The sequence below is a fragment of the Salmo salar genome, chromosome 13, assembly GCF_965601325.2.
Source record: "Salmo salar chromosome 13, fSalSal1, whole genome shotgun sequence".
NCBI lineage: Eukaryota > Metazoa > Chordata > Actinopteri > Salmoniformes > Salmonidae > Salmo > Salmo salar.
In genome coordinates this window covers 49,641,412-49,659,995 of record NC_138303.1, presented here as the reverse complement: position 1 = coordinate 49,659,995, position 18,584 = coordinate 49,641,412, and the positions used below count along the sequence as shown (strand labels likewise).

Genomic DNA, 18,584 nt, shown 5'->3' with positions numbered 1-18,584 from the left:
GACACTAAAGTCCATGGAGAATAAGAGCACCTCCTCCCAGCTGCCAATGCACTGAGGCTAGGAAACACTGTCACCACCGATAAATCTACAATCGATCATTTCAATAAACATTTTTCTACGGCTGGCCATGCTTTCCACCTGGCTACCCCGACCAACAGCTCAGCACCCCCTGCAGCAACTTGCCCAAGCCCCCCCCCCCACACCGCTTCTCCACCACCCAAATCCAGATAGCTGATGTTCTGAAAGAGCTGCAAAATCTGGATCCCTACAAGTCAGCTCGGCTAGACAATCTGTACCCCCTCTTTCTAAAATGATCCGTCGAAATTGTTGCAACCCCTATTACTAGCCTGTTCAACCTCTTCCGGATCATCCGAGATCCCCAAAGATTAGAAATTCAAAGGGGGACACACTCTAGACCCAAACTGTTATAGACCTACAGTGAGGGAAAAAAGTATTTGATCCCCTGTTGATTTTGTACGTTTGCCCACTGACAAAGAAATGATTAGTCTATCATTTTAATGGTAGGTTTATTTGAACAGTGAGAGACAGAATAACAAAAATCCAGAAAAACACATGTCAAAAATGTTATACATTGATTTGCATTTTAATGAGGGAAATAAGTATTTGACCCCTCTGCAAAACATGACTTAGTACTTGGTTGCAAAACCCTTGTTGGCAATCACAGAGGTCAGACGTTTCTTGTAGTTGGCTGTCTTTTTTTATTTTTTGTACTGGCCCCCCGTGGGAATTGAACCCACAACCCTGGCATTGCACACACCATGCTGGCATTGCAAACACCATGCTCTACCAACTGAGCCACAGGGAATCCATTGGTGATGTGGACACCAAGGAACTTGAAACTCTCAACCCACTCCAACACAGCCCCGTTGATGTTAATGGGGGCCTGTTCGGCCCACCTTTTTCTGTAGTCCACGATCAGCTCCTTAGTCTTGCTCACATTGAGGGAGAGGTTGTTGTCCTGGCACCACACTGCCAGATCTCTTCTCCCTATAGGCCGTCTCATCGTTGTCGGTGATCTACCACTGTTGTGTCGTCAGCAAACTTAATGATGGTGTTGGAGTCATGTTTGGCCACGCAGTCGTGGGTGAACAGGGAGTACAGGAGGGGAATAAGTTCACACCCCCGAGGGGCCCCAGTGTTAAGGATCAGCGTGGCAGATGTGTTGTTGGCCACCCTTACCACCTGGGGGCGGCCCGTCAGGAAGTCCAGGATCCAGTTGCAGAGGGAGGTGTTTAGTCCCAGAGTCCTTAGCTTAGTGATGAGCTCCGTGGGAACTATGGTGTTGAACGCTGAGCTGTAGTCAATGAACAGCATTCTCACATAGGTGTTCCTTTTGTCCAGGTGAGAAAGGGCAGTGTGGAGTGCGATTGAGATTGCGTCATCTGTGGATCTGTTGGGGCGGTATGCGAATTGGAGTGGGTCTTGTGGACTTGTTTATGTGCTGCTGTGCGGTTTGTTGCTAACCTTACTTTGCTACCTACCAACTTTACGGTTTTACTTTTTAATTACCGTTACAAATTTTTATTCCCCCCCCCCCCCCCGCTCAACTTATTTCATTAAACGTTTTCACCCAGGACGCTTTATCTGGACGCGTTTCGTCAGGACCTCCAACAGCCGAAGCTAAGTAGTAACATTATGCCTTCTAATTGCAGTCGCTGTAGTCATAATATGCAGGAGAACGATCACCTTATGGCGAGGATAGCCGTGCTGCAAGCCTAGCTTCAGACGCAATCATTAGGCAAAGGTAATTTAAGTGTAGGAAAGGATGAAACAGTGTCCGTGCCACCAATGAGTACAGATAGTAGTACAAATCCCCTCGCACAGTCCCCGCAGCCGGACAATTTTCTCATGGCTTCTGGAAGGAAATGCTGTAGGAATGCTCAACCGGTGTCGCTCATTCAGCCGACAGAAACTTTCAACCGGTTCTCCCCATTAAGCAACGGGTCGGAGTCCGATGCCAAGCCTTCTCTGGTCTCTCCACCTCCTGTTACGGGGTCTGAGACGCCGAAGCCTCCCACCAATAGCTCTGACAAATTGAAAACCCTAGTCATTGGCGACTCCATTACCCGCAGCATTAGACTTAAAACGAATCATCCAGTGATCATACATGTTTACCAGGGGACAGGGCTAATGACGTTAAGGCTAATCTGAAGATGGTTCTGGATAAGGCCAAAACTGGCGAGTGTAGAGAGTATAGGGATATTGTTATCCACGTTGGCATCAACGATGTTAGGATGAAACAGTCAGAGGTCACCAAGCGCAACATAGCTTCAGTGTGTAAATCAGCTAGAAAGATGTGTCGGCATGGAGTAATTGTCTCTGGCGCCATCCCAGTTAGGGGGAGTGAGGAGCTCTACAGCAGAGTCTCACAACGCAATCGCTGGTTGAAAACTGTTTTCTGCCCCTCCTATTTGGCCCTCTTTCTGGGACTCACCCACAAACAGGACCAAGCCTGGCCTGCTAAGGAGTGACGAACTCCATCCTTGCTGGAGGGGTGCCCTCATCTTAGCTACAAACATAGACAAGGCTCTAACTCCCCTAGCTCCACAATGAGATCGCCAGCCTGCCACTGGAGTCTGCCACTAGCACAGTCAGTGTAGTCAGCTCAGCTATGCCCACTGACACCGTGTCTGTGCCTCGATCTAGGTTGGGCAAAACTAAGCATGGCGGTGTTCGCATTAGCAATCTCACTGGAATAAAGACCTCCATTTCTGTCATTATTGAAAGAGATTGTGATATCTCACATCAAAATAGGAATACTTAATGTTAGATCCCTCACTTCCAAGGCAGTTATAGTCAATTAACTAATCACTGATCATAATCTTGATGTGATTGGCCTGACTGAAACATGGCTTAAGCCTGATGAATTTACTGTGTTAAATGATGCCTCTCCTCCAGGTTACACTAGTGACATATGCCCCGGAGGTGTTGCTAACATTTACGATAGCAATTTCAATTTACCAACAACAACAAAAAAAGACGGCATTTTCATCTTTTGAGCTTCTATTCATGAAATCTATGCAGCCTACTCAATCCCTTTTTATAGCTACTGTTTACAGGCCTACTGGGCCGTATAGAGCGTTACTCACCGAGTTCCCTGAAATCCTATTGGATCTTGTAGTCATGGCAGATAATATTCTAATTTTTGGTGACTTTAATATTCACATGGAAAAGTCCACAGACCCACTCCAAAAGGCTTTCGGAGCCATCATCGACTCAGTGGGTTTTGTCCAACATGTCTCCGGACCTACTCACTGCCACAGTCATACTCTGGCACCAAGTTTTGTCCTGTGGAATAAATGTTGTGGATCTTAATGTTTTTCCCTCATAATCCTGGACTATCCGACCACCATTTTATTATGTTTGCAATCGCAAAAAATTATCTGCTCAGACCCCAACCAAGGATCATCAAAAGCCATGCTATAAATTCTCAGACAACCCAAAGATTCCTAGATGCCCTTCCAGACTCCCTCCACCTACCCAAGGACGTCAGAGTACAAAAATCAGTTAACCACCTAAATGAGGAACAAATTTAACCTTGCGTAATACCCTAGATGCAGTTTCACCCCTAAAAACATTTGTCATAAGAAACTAGCTCCCTGGTATACAGAAAATACCCGAGCCCTGAAGCAAGCTTCCAGAAAATTGGAACGGAAATGGCGCTACACCAAACTGGAAGTCTTCCGACTAGCTTGGAAAGACAGTACCGTGCAGTATCGGAGAGCCCTTACTGCTGCTTGATCATCCTATTTTTCCAACTTGAGGAAAATAAGAACAATCCAAAATGTATTTTTGATACTGTTGCAAAGCTCACTAAAAAGCAGCATTCCCAAAGAGAGGATGGCTTTCACTTCAGCAGTGATAAATTCATGAACTTCTTTGACGAAAAGATCATGATCATTAGAAAGCAAATTGCAGACTCCTCTTTAAATCTGCGTATTTCTCCAAAGCTCAGTTGTCCTGAGTATGCACAACACTGCCAGGACCTAGGATCAAGGGAGACACTTTATACTATATCTCTTAACACATTGATGAAAATAGGCCTCTGAACCTTCAAGCTGCATACAGGACCATATTCCAACTAAACTACTGAAAGAGCTGCTTCCTGTGCTTGGCCCTCCTATGCTGAACATAATAAACATCTCCCTATCCACCGGATGTGTACCAAACTCACTAAAAGTGGCAGTAATAAAGCCTCTCTTGAAAAAGCCAAACCTTGACCCAGAAAATGTAAAAATAAAAAATACAAATGTTTTAAATGTTTTTTTTTTTTTTAAGATTTGAAGAAGAAGAAAAAAATACCAGAAAAATAAAAAAATAAAATAAAATTAACGGCCTATATCGAATCTCCCATTCCTCTCAAACAGTTTAGAAAAAGCTGTTGTGCAGCAACTCACTGCCTTCCTGAAGACAAACAATGTATACACAAATGCTTCAGTATGGTTTTAGATCTCATAATAGCACTGAGACTGCACTTGTGAAGGTGGTAAAGGACCTTTTAATGGTGTCAGACCGAGGCTCTGCATCGGTCTTCGTGCTCCTAGATCTTAGTGCTGCTTTTGATATCACCGATCACCACATTCTTTTGGAGAGATTGGAAACCCAAATTGGTCTACACGGACAAGTTCTGGCCTGGTTTAGAGCTTATCTCTTGGAAAGATATCAGTTTGTCTCTGTGGATGGTTTGTCCTCTGACAAATCAACTTTAAATGTCAGTGTTCCTCAAGGCTCAGTTTTAGGACCACTATTGTTTTCACTATACATTTTTCCTCTTGATGATGTCATTTGGAAACATAATAGTTAACTTTCACTGCTATGCGGACAACACACAGCTGTACATTTTGATGACACATGGTGAAGCCCCAAAATTACCTTCCCTGGAAGCCTGTGTTTCAGACATAAGGAAGTGGCAAATGTTCTACTTTTAAAAACTCGGACAAAACAGAGATGCTAGTTCTAGGTCCCAAGAAACAGAGATCTTCTGTTGAATCTGACAATTAATCTTGATGGTTGTATAGTCGTCTCAAATAAAAAAAACTGAAGGACTTCGGCGTTACAATGGACCCTGAGCTCTCTTTTGATGAACATATCAAGACTGTTTCAAGGACAGCTTTTTCACATCTACGTAACATTTAAAAAATCTGAAACTTTGTCCAAAAATGATGCAGAAAAATGTATCCATGGTCTTGTCACTTCTAGGTTAGACTACTGCAATGCTCTACTTTCCGGCCAAAAGTTTGTGTCGGGGGGATAGTAGGTCTATCTCCCCCCTCTTCCTACCTGGCCTGATGACTCCTTGCTGTCCCCAGTCCACCTGGTCGTGCTGCTGCTCCAGGTTCAACTGTTCTGCCTGCGGCTATGGAACCCTGACCTGTTCACCGGACATGCTACCTTGTCCCTGACCTGCTGTTTTCAACTCTCTAGAGACAGCAGGTGCGGTGGAGATACTCTGAATGATTGTCTATGAAAAGTCAACTGACATTTACTCCTGAGGTGCACCCTCTACAACCACTGTGATTATTATTATAATACCCTGCTGGTCATCTATGAACATTTGAACATCTTGGCCATGTTCTGTTATAATCTCCACCCCGGCACAGCCAGAGGAGGACTGGCCACCCCTCATAGCCTGGTTCCTCTAGGTTTCTTCCTAGATTCCAGCCTTTCTAGGCAGTTTTTCCTAGCCACTGTGCTTCTACACCTGCATTGCTTGCTGTTTGGGGTTTTAGGCTGGGTTTCTGTACAGCACTTTGAGATATCAGCTGATGTAAGAAGGGCTATATAAATACATTTTATTGAAATTTGATTGGTCTAGGGTGTCCTGGAGGATGCTGTTGATGTGAGACATGACCAGCCTTTCAAAGCACTTCATGGCTACCGACGTGAGTGCCACAGGCGGTAATCATTTAGGCAGGTCACCTTCACTTCCTTGGGCACAGGAAGTATCAGTGAAGACACTTGGTCTGCACATGCTTTGAGTACACGTCCTGGTAATCTGTCTAGCCCAGCGCCTTTGTGAATGTTGACTTGTTTTGTTCACATCGGCTACCAAGAGCGTTATCACACAGTCATCCAGAACAGCTGGTGCTCTTGTGCATGCTTCCGTGTTGCTTGCCTCGAAGCGTGCATAAAAAGGCATTTAGCTCATCTGGTAGGCTCGCGCCGCTGGGCAGCTCGCGTCTGGGTTTCCCTTTGTAGTCCGTAATAACTTTCAAGCCCTGCCACATCCGACGAACGTCAGATGTAGTAGGATTTAATCTTAATCCTGTATTGACGCTTTGCTTGTTTGATGGTTCATCAGAGGGCATAGCGGGATTTCTTATAAGCGTCCGGATTAGTCTCCCACTCCTTGAAAGCGGCAGCTCTAGCCTTTAGCTCGATGCGGATGTTGCCTGTAATCCATGGCTTCTGGTTGGGATATGTACGTACAGTCACTGTGGGGACGACATCATCGATGCACTTATTGATGAAGCCGATGACTGAGGTGGTGTATTCCTCAATGCCATTGGATGAATCCCGGAACATATTCCAGTCTGTGCTAGCAAAACAGTCCTGTAGTGTAGCATCTGCATCATCTGACCACTTCCATATTGAGCGAGTCACTGGTACTTCCTGCTTTAGTTTTTTTCTTGTAAGCAGGAATCAGGAGGATAGAATTATGGTCAGATTTGCCAAATGGAGGGTGGGGGAGAGCTTTGTATGCATCTGTGTGTGGAGTAAAGTTGGTCTAGGATTTTTTCCCCCCGGTTGCAAAAAAATTAAATAGTAAAACTGATATAAGTTTGCCTGCATTAAAGTCCCTGGCCACTAGGAGCGCCGCTTATGGGTGAGCATTTTCTTCTTATTCTCATGGCCTTATAGAGTTGGTTGAAAGCAGTCTTAGTGCCAGCTTCGCTTTGTTGTGATAAATAGACGGCTCCGAATAATACAGATGAGAACTCTAATGGTAGATAGTGTGGTCTACAGCTTATCATAAGGTAGACATCGCGCACCAGCTGTTATTGACAAAAAGACACACACCCCCACCCCTTGTGTTACCAGAGGTAGCGCATCTGTTCTGCCGGTGCATGGAAAATCTCGCTAGCTCTACATTGTCCGTATCTTCGTTCAGCCACGTCTCGGTGAAACATAAGATGTTACAGTTATTAATGTCCCGTTGGTAGGATAATCTTAATCGTAGGTCATCAATTTTATTTTCCAATGATTGCACGATAGTAAGAAGAATGGAAGGCAATGGGAGTTTATTCGCTCACCTCCGGATTCTCAGAAGGGTGCCCAATCTGCGGCCTCTTTTTCGGCGTCTTTTCTTCACGCAAAAGGCGTGGATCTGGGCCTGTTCCAGTGAAAGCAGGATATCCTTCTCGTCGGACTTGTTAAATGAAAACGTTTCTTCCAGTCCACAGTGAGTAATTGCTTTTCTGATGTCCAGAAGTTATTTTTGGTCATAAGAGACGGTAGCAGCAACATTATGTACACAATAAGTAAAAAAATAAGTTATACAAAATGCAAAAAACCCCTACAAAATAGCACAATTGGTTGGGAGAATGTAAAACGTCAGCCATGTTCTTCGGCGCCATCTTATATTATCCACACACACAGAGATAATTTAATTGAGAGAAGCCCCACTGACCGTTGACCTGCAGGGGAGGCTCGGTGATGCGCTCCTGCATTCCCTTTAGTACCTCCTGGATCTCCTTCTGGAAGTCCTCCACCACTTCCTCCAGCAACCCAGCCTCCTTCAGACCCCTCCAGAAGGTCACAGAATCCTCTGGAACAAAGCAAGCACACACACACACACACACACACAAAGTCGCTTCTAAACAACGTACTAAATACTCTGAAAGAGATATTCAGAGTTAGATAAAACACTGTAAGTTGTGACTTTCCAGTAAATCAGTGGTTTTCAAACCTCTCCCTGGGGACTCCCAGAAGTTTCACAATTTTGTTGTAGCCCTGAACTAGCTCACCTGATTTATCTATTCAAGGACTTGATGACACACTACATGACCAAAAGTATGTGGACACCTGCTGGTAGAACATCTTATTCCATAATCATGGGCATTAATATGGAGTTGGTCCCCCCTTTGCTGTTCTAAAAGCCTCCACTCTTCCACTAGATGTTGGAACATTGGAAAGAAGTCCCCCGCAGCATTCAGCCACAAGAGCATTAGAGAGGTCGGGCACTGATGTTGGGCAATTAGGCCTGGCTCGCAGTCAGCGTTCTAATTCATCCCAAAGGTGTTCGATGTGGTTGAGGTCAGGGCTCTCAAGTTCTTCCAAACCGATCTCAGGAAACCATTTTCTGTATGGACCTCATTTTGTGCACAGGGACATTGTGTTGCTGAAAAAGGAAAGGGCCTTCCCCAAACTGTTGCCACAAAAGTATCTATATCACTGTATGTTGTAGCGTTAAGATTTACCTTCACAGGAACTAAGGGGCCTAGCCTGAACCATGAAAAACAGCACCAGACCATTATTCCTCCTCCACCAAACGTTACAGTTAGCGCTATAAATTGGGGAAGGTAGTATTCTCCAGGCATCCGCCAAACCCATATTCGTCCGTCGGACTGCAGGGAAGGCGTTTCCACTGCTCCAGAGTCTAATGTCGGCGCGCTTTACACCACTCCAGCCGACGCTTGGCATTGCGCATGGTAATCTTTAGCTTGTGCGAGGCTGCTTGGCCATGGAAACCAATTTCACGAAGCTCCCGACGAACAGTTCTTGTGCTGACGTTGCTTCCAGAGGAAGTTTGGAACTCGGTAGTGAGTGTTGCAACCGAGGACAGCACTATGCGGACGCGTTTTGTGAGCCTGTGTGGCCTACCATTTCGCGGCTGAGCCGTTGTTGCTCCTAGAAGTTTCACAATAACAGAACTTACAGTTGACCGGGGCAGCTCAAGCAGGGTAGAAATTTGACGAACTGACTTGTTGGAAAGGTGGCATCCAATGACGGTGCCACGTTGAAAGTAACTAAGCTCTTCAGTAAGGCCATTCTACTGCCAATGTTTGTCTATGGAGATTGCATGGCGGTGTGCTCAATTTTATACACCCGTCAGCAACAACTATGGCTGAACTAGCCAAATTCACTTATTTGAAGGGGTATCCACACACTGTGTGTGTGTGTGTGTGTATGTATGTATGTATGTATGTGTATATATATATATATATATATATATATATATATAGATAGTGTAGGTTGACAAGTTGAATTAGGTGGGCTAGCTGTGGAATAGTTAAAATACATGGAACGTCTGCGGGTGCCCAAAGAGATTTGAAAACCTCTACAGTAAATAGAGATTGATTAAGAGAGTAAGTGTACATCATGATCACAATTATAACTGTCAACAGATCTAAGTGCACTGTCATGTGATTGGAAAAGCAGTGGCGCCATTACACGATTAAGTATCTGATTATTGAACGTTGAACGTCTAAAGTAATCTATCCTAATTTCTAAGCAAAGTGGTCAGTTCAAACTCACCTCCTATCGCTGTGACCCATTCCGTGGTGTCTTCTGATGATACCTCTGTTGGAAACTTGGCCGGTGAGCCGTTTACTAGAATGACATCATGGTAAGCTTTGAACACCTCAAATGTTACACAATTCTTTCCACAGACTAGGATGTGAGTGGATCATGGTGTGCACCTGTGTGTTTACCGTCAGATAAGGAAGGGGTGACAGGAACGTATTCGGTGGACTGCTGGCTGCTGAGTGACACTCTGGTCCCCACCAGGTCAATCTTAGTACTGCGGCAGGTGTTGGAGCACACCTTGGAGTGCTGGTAGAAATCCAGCTCGCCTGAGTCCATGATTTTCCTATGGGGAATTATCATACACCATTATTCAGCTGCCAGACAGCATCAGAGAAAGTCTTATCTCCCGACAAAGTGCAGGGTCGCGTTCATTAGGGCATGCAATGGAAAACTATTTAAAACATTTTGCAACCGAAAGAAAAAATAAGCATTTCTTATTCAGTCCAGGTAGACCCTTCCCTGTTTCAGTCCATTTGAAACGTGTTTCTTTCATTTAGTGGCTATTGAACATGACCCAGGCCTTACTAAACTAGTGCCATGGAAGCACACTTCATTTATTTTATGTTACAGTGCCATCGTGTGGCACATTTCAGAACTGCAAAATGATTGATAATCTATTTTGCAGACTGGCAGTGTGAACTTAGAGAACTCTACTCAATTATTTGCATGGAGAACCATATGGTTCACATTGTAAATTCTTTGTGCAAACCCAAGTGTGCATCCCTTCGAAGCCACTGACCTGATCATAGTGCCGTTCACACGAATGGCTCTCTTCCAGTCCTTCAGTGTAGATTTCCCAGCCAGATAGACAAATTCCTTGGGACTGATGAGATGCTCATTGAACTGGAACAGAGATTGACCCTGATGATGTCGGTCTTATTCATGAGTGCACATCGTAGCAAAATGGGGTGTAAAAGAAAACAAGCGTTTCTTATTGGACAAGTTCAGCCTGTTTTATTTCTTTGTTTAGGGTCAAATGAACATGACCCGGTACCTCCATGGTTCCTTTCTTTGTGCGCATATCATGGGGATAATAAACCTCAAAATGATGATTCGATAGGACTGTGAAAGACTGAGTTGAACTTGGCTAAAATGGCTAAAAGGTGAGTTAAATCAGACGTACTTGGACACATTTGATGTTGATGCCAGGGCAAACAAACTTCTTCCAGACCAGGGTGCCCTTCACGTCCCCACAAGTGATTGGGTAGACCAAATCAGCTTCCACATCCATCTCCTCTGACAGCTTCACTGCTCAGACAGAGAGGCAGATTACAAGCCAGCATTTAATTCATTTGATCATTTAAGACATGCACACAGCCACTTAACAAAAACTAAGTGATGGTTTAGGGAAGTAGAATGGCGCCAGAGGGAATGGCTGACGTTTTACAACTGTGCTATTTTGTTTTTTTGCAACTTATTTTGTACATAATGTTGCTGCTACCATCTCTTATGACCGAAAATAACTTCTGAATATCAGAACAGCGATTACTCCCCTCGAACTGGAAGAAACTTTTTCCATTAACGAGTCCGACATGAAGGATATACTGCTTTCTCGGGAACAGGCCCAAATCCCCATCATTTGCATGAAAAAAAAGACGGAGAAAAGGGGGCGGAGGTCGGGCTGCCTTCTGAGAATTTGTAGGCGAGCGAGTAAACCCTCACTGCCATCCGTTCTATTGGCCAACATGCAATCATTGGAAAATAAAATCAATGACCTACGATCAAGTTTATCCTAAAAACGGGACATAATATCTTGTGTTTCACAGAGTCGTGGCTGAACGAGGACAGAGATAATATAGAGCTGGCGGGATTTTCCATGCACCGGCAAGACAGAGAAGCTACGTTTGGTAAGACGAGGGGTGGGGCTGTGTGTCTTTTTGTCAATCACAGCTGGTGTGCGATGTCTAATATTAACATCTCTAGGGTCGCCGGGACGAAATCGTCCCACCTACTCAACAGCCAGTTGAATCCCGTGGCGCGTTATTCAAATACCTTAGAAATGCTATTACTTCAATTTCTCAAACATATGACTATTTTACACCATTTTAAAGACAAGACTCTCGTTAATCTAACCACACTGTCCGATTTCAAAAAGGCTTTACAACGAAAGCAAAACATTAGATTATGTCAGCAGAGTACCCAGCCAGAAATAATCACACACCCATTTTTCAAGCTAGCATATAATGTCACATAAACCCAAACCACAGCTAAATGCAGCACTAACCTTTGATGATCTTCATCAGATGACAACCCTAGGACATTATGTTATACAATACATGCATGTTTTGTTCAATCAAGTTCATATTTATATCAAAAACCAGCTTTTTACATTAGCATGTGACGTTCAGAACTAGCATACCCCCCGCAAACTTCCGGTGAATTTACTAAATTACTCACGATAAACGTTCACAAAAAACAAATTATTTTAAGAATTATAGATACAGAACTCCTCTATGCACTCGCTATGTCCGATTTTAAAATAGCTTTTCGGTGAGAGCACATTTTGCAATATTCTGAGTAGATAGCCCGGCATCACAGGGATAGCTATTTAGACACCCACCAAGTTTAGCCCTGACCAAAGTCAGATTTACTATAAGAAAAATGTTATTACCTTTGTTGTTCTTCGTCAGAATGCACTCCCAGGACTTCTACTTCAATAACAAATGTTGGTTATGTTCCATAGTTATGTTCAAATATCCTCCGTTTTGTTCGTGCGTTCAAGACACTATCCGAATGGTAAAGAAGGGTGACGCGCACGACGCATTTCGTGACAAAAAATGTCTAAATATTCCATTACCGTACTTCGAAGCATGTCAACCGCTGTTTTAAATAAATTTTTATGCCATTTTTCTCGTAAAATAACGATAATATTCCGACCGGGAAAGCGTGTTTACGTTCAAAGACGAAAGAAAATAAAACATGGGGTCGACTCGTGCACGAGCCTCAGTCTGATGGTACTCTGACCGGCCACTATCCAAACGCGCTAATGTTTTTCAGCCAGAGGCTGGAATTACATCATTCAGCTTTTTCCCGGGTTCTGAGAGCCTATGGGAGCCGTAGGAAGTGTCACGTTACAACAAAGATCCTCAGTCTTCAATAAACAGAGCCAAGAAGAACAAGAACTTGTCAGACAGGCCACTTCCTGTAAGGAATCTTCTCAGGTTTTTGCCTGCCATATGAGTTCTGTTATACTCACAGACACCATTCAAACAGTTTTAGAAACTTTAGGGTGTTTTCTATCCAAAGCCAATAATTATATGCATATTCTAGTTACTGGGCAGGAGTAGTAACCAGATTAAATCGGGTACGTTTTTTATTCGGCCGTGCAAATACTGCCCCCTATCCCCAACAGGTTAAATAAGTCTCTAGGTATTGCTTACCTGAGGTAGAGTAACTTATGATAAGCTGTAGACCACACTATCTATATTATTCGTGGCTGTCTATTTACCACAGGAAAAAAAACGATGCTGGCACTAAGACAGTACTCAACCAACTGTATAAGGCCATAAGCCAACAAGAAAATGCACATCAAGAAGCAGCGCTCCTAGTGGCCGGGGAGTTTAATGCAGGCAAACATAAATCCATTTTACCTCATTTCTACCAGCATGTCACATTTGCAACCAGAGGATCACCTTTTCTCCACACAAAGAGATGCATACAAAGCTCTCCCCCGCCCTCCATTTGGCAAATCTGACCATAATTCTATCCTCCTGATTCTTGCCTACAAGCAAAAACAGGAAGTACCAGTGACTCGCTCAATACGGAAGTGGTCAGATGACGCGGGTGCTACGCTACAGGACTGTTTTGCCAGCACAGACTGGAATATTTTCCAGGATTCATCCAATGGCATTGAGGAGTATACCACCTCAGTCACCGGCTTCATCAATAGGTGCATCAACGACTTCGTCCCCACAGTGACCATACGTACATATCCCAACCAGAAGCCATGGATTACAGGCAACATCCTCATCGAGGTAAAGGCTAGAGCTGCCGCTTTCAAGGAGTAGGAGACTAATCCGAACGCTTATAAGAAATCCCGCTATGCCCTCAGATGAACCATCAAACAAGCAAAGCGGCAATACAGGATTAAGACTGAGACCTACTACACCGGCTCTGACGCTCGTCAGATGCGGAAGGGCTTGAAAACTATTACGGACTACAAAGGGAAACCCAGATGCTTCCCTGACCGATTCTGTAATACCTACATGTTTCAAGCAGACCACCATAGTTCCTTTGCCCAAGAAAGCGAAGGCAACCTGCCTAAATGTTTACCGCCCTGTAGCACTCACGTCGGTAGCCATGAAGTACTTTGAAAGGCTGGTCATGCATCACATCAACAGCATCCTCCCAGACACCCTAGACCCACTCCAATTCGCATACCGCCCCAACAGATGTCACCATCTCAATCACACTCCACACTGCCCTTTCTCACCTGGACAAAAGGAACACCGATGTGAGAATGCTGGGGCGGCAGGTAGCCTAGTGGTTAGAGCGTTGGACTAGTAACCGAAAGGTTGCAAGATCGAATCCCCGAGCTGACAAGGTAAAAATCTGTCATTGAGACAGCCTATAGGGAGGTCAGAGACCTGGCAGTGTAGTGCCAGGACAACAACCTCTCCCTTAATGTGAGCAAGACAAAGGAGCTTATCGTGGACTACAGGAAAAGGCGGGCCAAACAGGCCCCCATTAACATCGACGGGGCTGTAGTGGAGCGGGTCGAGAGTCTCAAGTAGAGGTCAACCGATTAATCAGCATTTTTGGACGCCGATTACATTGCATTCCACGAGGAAACTGCGTGGCAGGCTGACCACCTGTTACGCGAGTGTAGCAAGGAGCCAAGGTAAGCTGCTAGCTAGCATTAAAGTTATCTAATAAAAAACAATCAATCTTCACATAATCACTAGTTAACTACACATAGTTGATGATATTTCTAGGTTAACTAGCTTGTCCTGCGTTGCATATAATCAATGCGGTGCCTGTAAATTTATCGAATCACAGCCTACTTCCTCAAACGGGTGATGATTTAACGAAGGCGCATTCATGAAAAAAGCACAATTGTTGCACGAATGTACCTAACCAATGCCTTTCTTAAAATCAATACACAGAATTATATTTTTTTAAACCTGCATATTTAGTTTAATTTCTTTGATGTTAGCAGGCAATATTAACTAGGGAAATTGTGTCACTTCTCTTGTGTTCATTGCACGCAGAGTCAGGGTATATGCAACAGTTTGGGCCGCCTGGCTCGTTGCAAACTAATTTGCCAGAATTGTATATAATTATGACATAACATTGAAGGTTGTGCAATGTAACAGCAATATTTAGACTTAGGGTTGCCACCCGTTTGATAAAATACAGAACGGTTCTATATGTCAAAGAATAAATGTTTTGTTTTCGAAATGATAGTTTCTGGATTTGATCATATTAAATGACCAAAGGCTCGTATTTCTGTGTTTATTATAATTAAGTCTACGATTTGATATTTGATAGAGCAGTCTGACTGAGTGGTGGTAGGCAGCAGCAGACTCGTAAGCATTTATTCAAACTTTACTGCGTTTGCCAGCAGTTCTTAGCAATGCTTGATCACAGCGCTGTTCATGACTTCAAGCCTATCAACTCCTGAGATTAGGCTGGCAATACTAAAGTGCCTATTAGAACATCCAATAGTCAAAGGTATATGAAAAACAAATGGTATATAGCGAAATAGTTGACGTGTCATAATTCCCATAATAACTGCAACCTAATATTTCTTTGCTGGGAATCTTGAAAAACTGGGAATATTGAACCACCAGCTTTCATTGGTTCTGAGCAAGGAACTTAAACATTAGCTTTTTTACATGGCACATATTGCACTTTTACTTTCTTCTCCAATACTGTTTTTGCATTATTTAAACCAAATTGAGCATGTTTCATTATTTATTTGAGACTAAATAGATTTTATTTATGCATTATATTAAGTTAAAATAAGTGTTCATTGTTCATTCAGTATTGTTGTAATAATCCGTATCTGCTTTTTTTGGTCCTCCAATAATCGGTATCGGCATTGAAAAATCATAAATCGGTCGACCTCTAGTTTCAAGTTCCTTGGTGTCCCCTTCACCAACAAACTATCATGGTCCAAACACACCAAGACAGTCGTTAAGAGGCCACGACAACACCTTTTCCCCTTCAGGAGACTGAAAAGATTTGGCATGGGTCTCTAGATCGTCAAAAAGTTCTACAGCTGCACCATCAAGAACATCCTGACCGGTTGCATCACCGCCTGGTATAGCAACTGCTCAGCATCTGACCATAAGGCGCTACAGAGGGTAGTGCGTACAGCCCAGTACATCACTGGGGCCAAGCTTCCTGTCATCCAGGACCTATATACTAGGCGGTGTCAGAGGAAAGCCCCCCCCCCCCAAAAAAAATGGACTGTTTTCTCTGCTACTGCACGGCAAGTGGTACTGGAGCGCCAAGTCTAGGACCAAAAGGCTCCTTAACAGCTTCTACCCCCAAGCCATAAGACTGCTGAACAATTAAATCAAATGGCCACCAAACTATTTACATTGACCACCCCCCCCATTTGTTTTGTACACTGCTACTACTCGCTGTTTATTATCTATGCATAGTCACTTCACCCCTACCTACATGTACAAATTACCTTGATTCACCTGTACCCCCGTACATTGACTCGGTACCAGTACCCCCTGTATATAGCCGTGTTATTTTATTATTGCTTTTATTCCTTTTTACTTTAGTTTATTGGTAAATATTTTCTTAACTCTTTCTTGAACTACACTGTTGGTTAAGGGCTTGTAAGTAAGCATTTCACGATAAGGTCGACACGTTGTATTCGGCGCATGTGACAAATAAAGTTTTATTTTAATTTGATTGTTACTTTGATAGGCCTGCCTCGAGGGACAATGAATGAGTTAGAGGAATTTGTACAGCAGAACTAGCTGTGCCCTTTGGTACAGGGGATATTATTTATTATAAATACAATATGAATACCGCTAGAGAATCTCCAAACAGTCTGTCACAAACATCACAGAGTTATGTTTAGATTCATCATCAAGCGCATGGCAGTGACAATGTCCTGATCAGCATATAACTTCACACTTTACCTTAGGCTCCTTCAGTCCATTATTAGGCAAACATTATTCCTTATAGTCCAAGGACCTTACATGTTCTGTTTAGAGGCGAATTGGCTCTGGCAGCCAAAAACTCCATCGAAGCATTAATTGATTCTCAAATTGCGGTACGGTTCTAGAACAAAGTCATATGCTTTCATATCACATCAAAATTATTTAAAATGTTAAATATACACTCACTGTACACTGTTTTAACACAGTTGCAGCTGACAGTGGTTCAGTGACAACACGTTTGTGGTGTCAGTCTTTGGTTTACACACAGGTGTTCGGAGACACAGATAGCTAATTAGCACAGGACTGTCTTCCATTTGTTTTCCGTAAACAAGCGCTGCAACATGGAACTACGGCAGTGTGGGAACCCTATAAAAAATGTGTAGTAACATAACCTTTTTATTTATTGCTGCTGATATGAAGGAGACGTTCCTTTGGTTTCCAAAACCGTACCGCAAGTGATGAGTGTTAATGTTTAGAGCAAGTGTCGGGGATCTTAACTTCTCTAGGGTAGGGGGCAGTATTTTCACAGCCGGATGAAAAACGTACCCAAATTAAAACGGCCAACTACTCGGGCCCAGGAACTAGAATATGCATATTATTAGTAGATTTGAATAGAAAACACTCTGAAGTTTCTAAAACTGTTTGAATGGTGTCTGTGAGTATAACAGAACTCATATGGCAGGCAAAAACCTGAGAGAAATCTAACCAGGAAGTGGGAAGTCTGGTGCTTGTAGTCCTTTCAAGTCATTGCTTATCGAACACACAGTGACTTAGGGTTCATTTTGCACTTCTTAAGGCTTCCACTAGATGTCAACAGTCTTTAGAAAGTTGTTTGAGGCGTCTATGATGAACAGAGAGCGAACAGAGGAAGTTGGAAGTTGTTGACTCAGGAAAGGACATGAGTTCATTGGCATTCACGTGAGAGTTAGCGGTGTTCCAAAACGTTTTTCAAGACACTGGAATCGTCCAGTTGGAATATTATTGAAGTTCTAAGTTAAAAAGGCCCTAAAGATTGATGCTATACAACGTTTGACATGTTTGAACGAACGTAAATATAACTTTTTTTGACCGCGCTTCCTACACTTGGAGTAGCTTACAGAATGCGGAAACAACAAGGAGTTATTTGGACATAAATTATGGACTTTATCGAACAAAACATTTATTGTGGACCTGGGATTCCTGGAAGTGCCTTCTGATGAAGATCAAAGGTAAGTGAATATTTCTAATGCTATTTATGATTTTAGATGACTCCAAAATGGCGGGCATCTGTATTGCCTGGTGTATTTTTCTGAGCGCAGTACTCAGATTATTGCAAAGTGTGCTTTCCCCGTGAAGCTTTTTTGAAATCTGTCACAGCGGTTGCATAAAGGAGATGTTCATCTATAATTCTTTGAATAACAGTTTAATATTTTATCAACGTTTATGATGAGTATTTTTGTAAATTGTTGTGCCGATTCACCGGCAGTATTGGAGGCAAAATATTTTCTGAACATCACGCGCCAATGTAAAAGGCTGTTTTTGGATATAAATATCAACTTGATCGAACAAAAAATGCATGTATTTTGTAACATGATGTCCTAGGAGTGTCATCTGATGAAGATCGTCAAAGGTTAGTGCATAATTTTAGCTGAATTTCTGGAATTTGTGACGCCTGTCCTTGCTAGGAAAATGGCTGTGTGGTTTTTCTTGTGTTGAACTGTCCTAACATAACCTAACTTTATGCTTTCGCCGTAAAGCCTTTTTGAAATCGGACAACGTGGTTACATTAAGGAGACGTGTATCGTTAAAATGGTGTAAAATAGTCGTATGTTTGAGAACTTTGAATTATGACGTTTTGTGGTTTTGAATTTGGTGCTCTGATTTTTCACTGGCTGTTGAATAGTGTGAACCGTGGGTGCTAGTGTCACA

The 18,584-nt window shown here is 43.2% G+C and overlaps 1 protein-coding gene across 5 annotated transcripts in view; it reads right to left on the bottom strand.

Annotated features, from left to right (window-relative positions):
• The window catches only part of LOC106566943 (glucocorticoid modulatory element-binding protein 2), a 42,871-nt gene that overhangs the window by 14,128 nt on the left and 10,159 nt on the right, over positions 1 to 18,584 (bottom strand). The window contains exons 4-8 of one of the 5 annotated variants that reach the window (XM_014135614.3): positions 10,673 to 10,797; positions 10,289 to 10,410; positions 9,675 to 9,832; positions 9,499 to 9,543; positions 7,652 to 7,789 (exon numbers count right to left, since the gene is read on the bottom strand). In XM_014135614.3, the coding sequence (XP_013991089.1) occupies positions 7,652 to 7,789; positions 9,499 to 9,543; positions 9,675 to 9,832; positions 10,289 to 10,410; positions 10,673 to 10,797 (588 nt within the window). Of the gene's footprint in view, positions 1 to 7,651; positions 7,790 to 9,498; positions 9,574 to 9,674; positions 9,833 to 10,288; positions 10,425 to 10,672; positions 10,798 to 18,584 lie in introns of all 5 variants that reach the window. The other 4 variants (XM_014135611.3, XM_014135613.3, XM_045693342.2 and 1 more) reach the window with 4 other exon arrangements.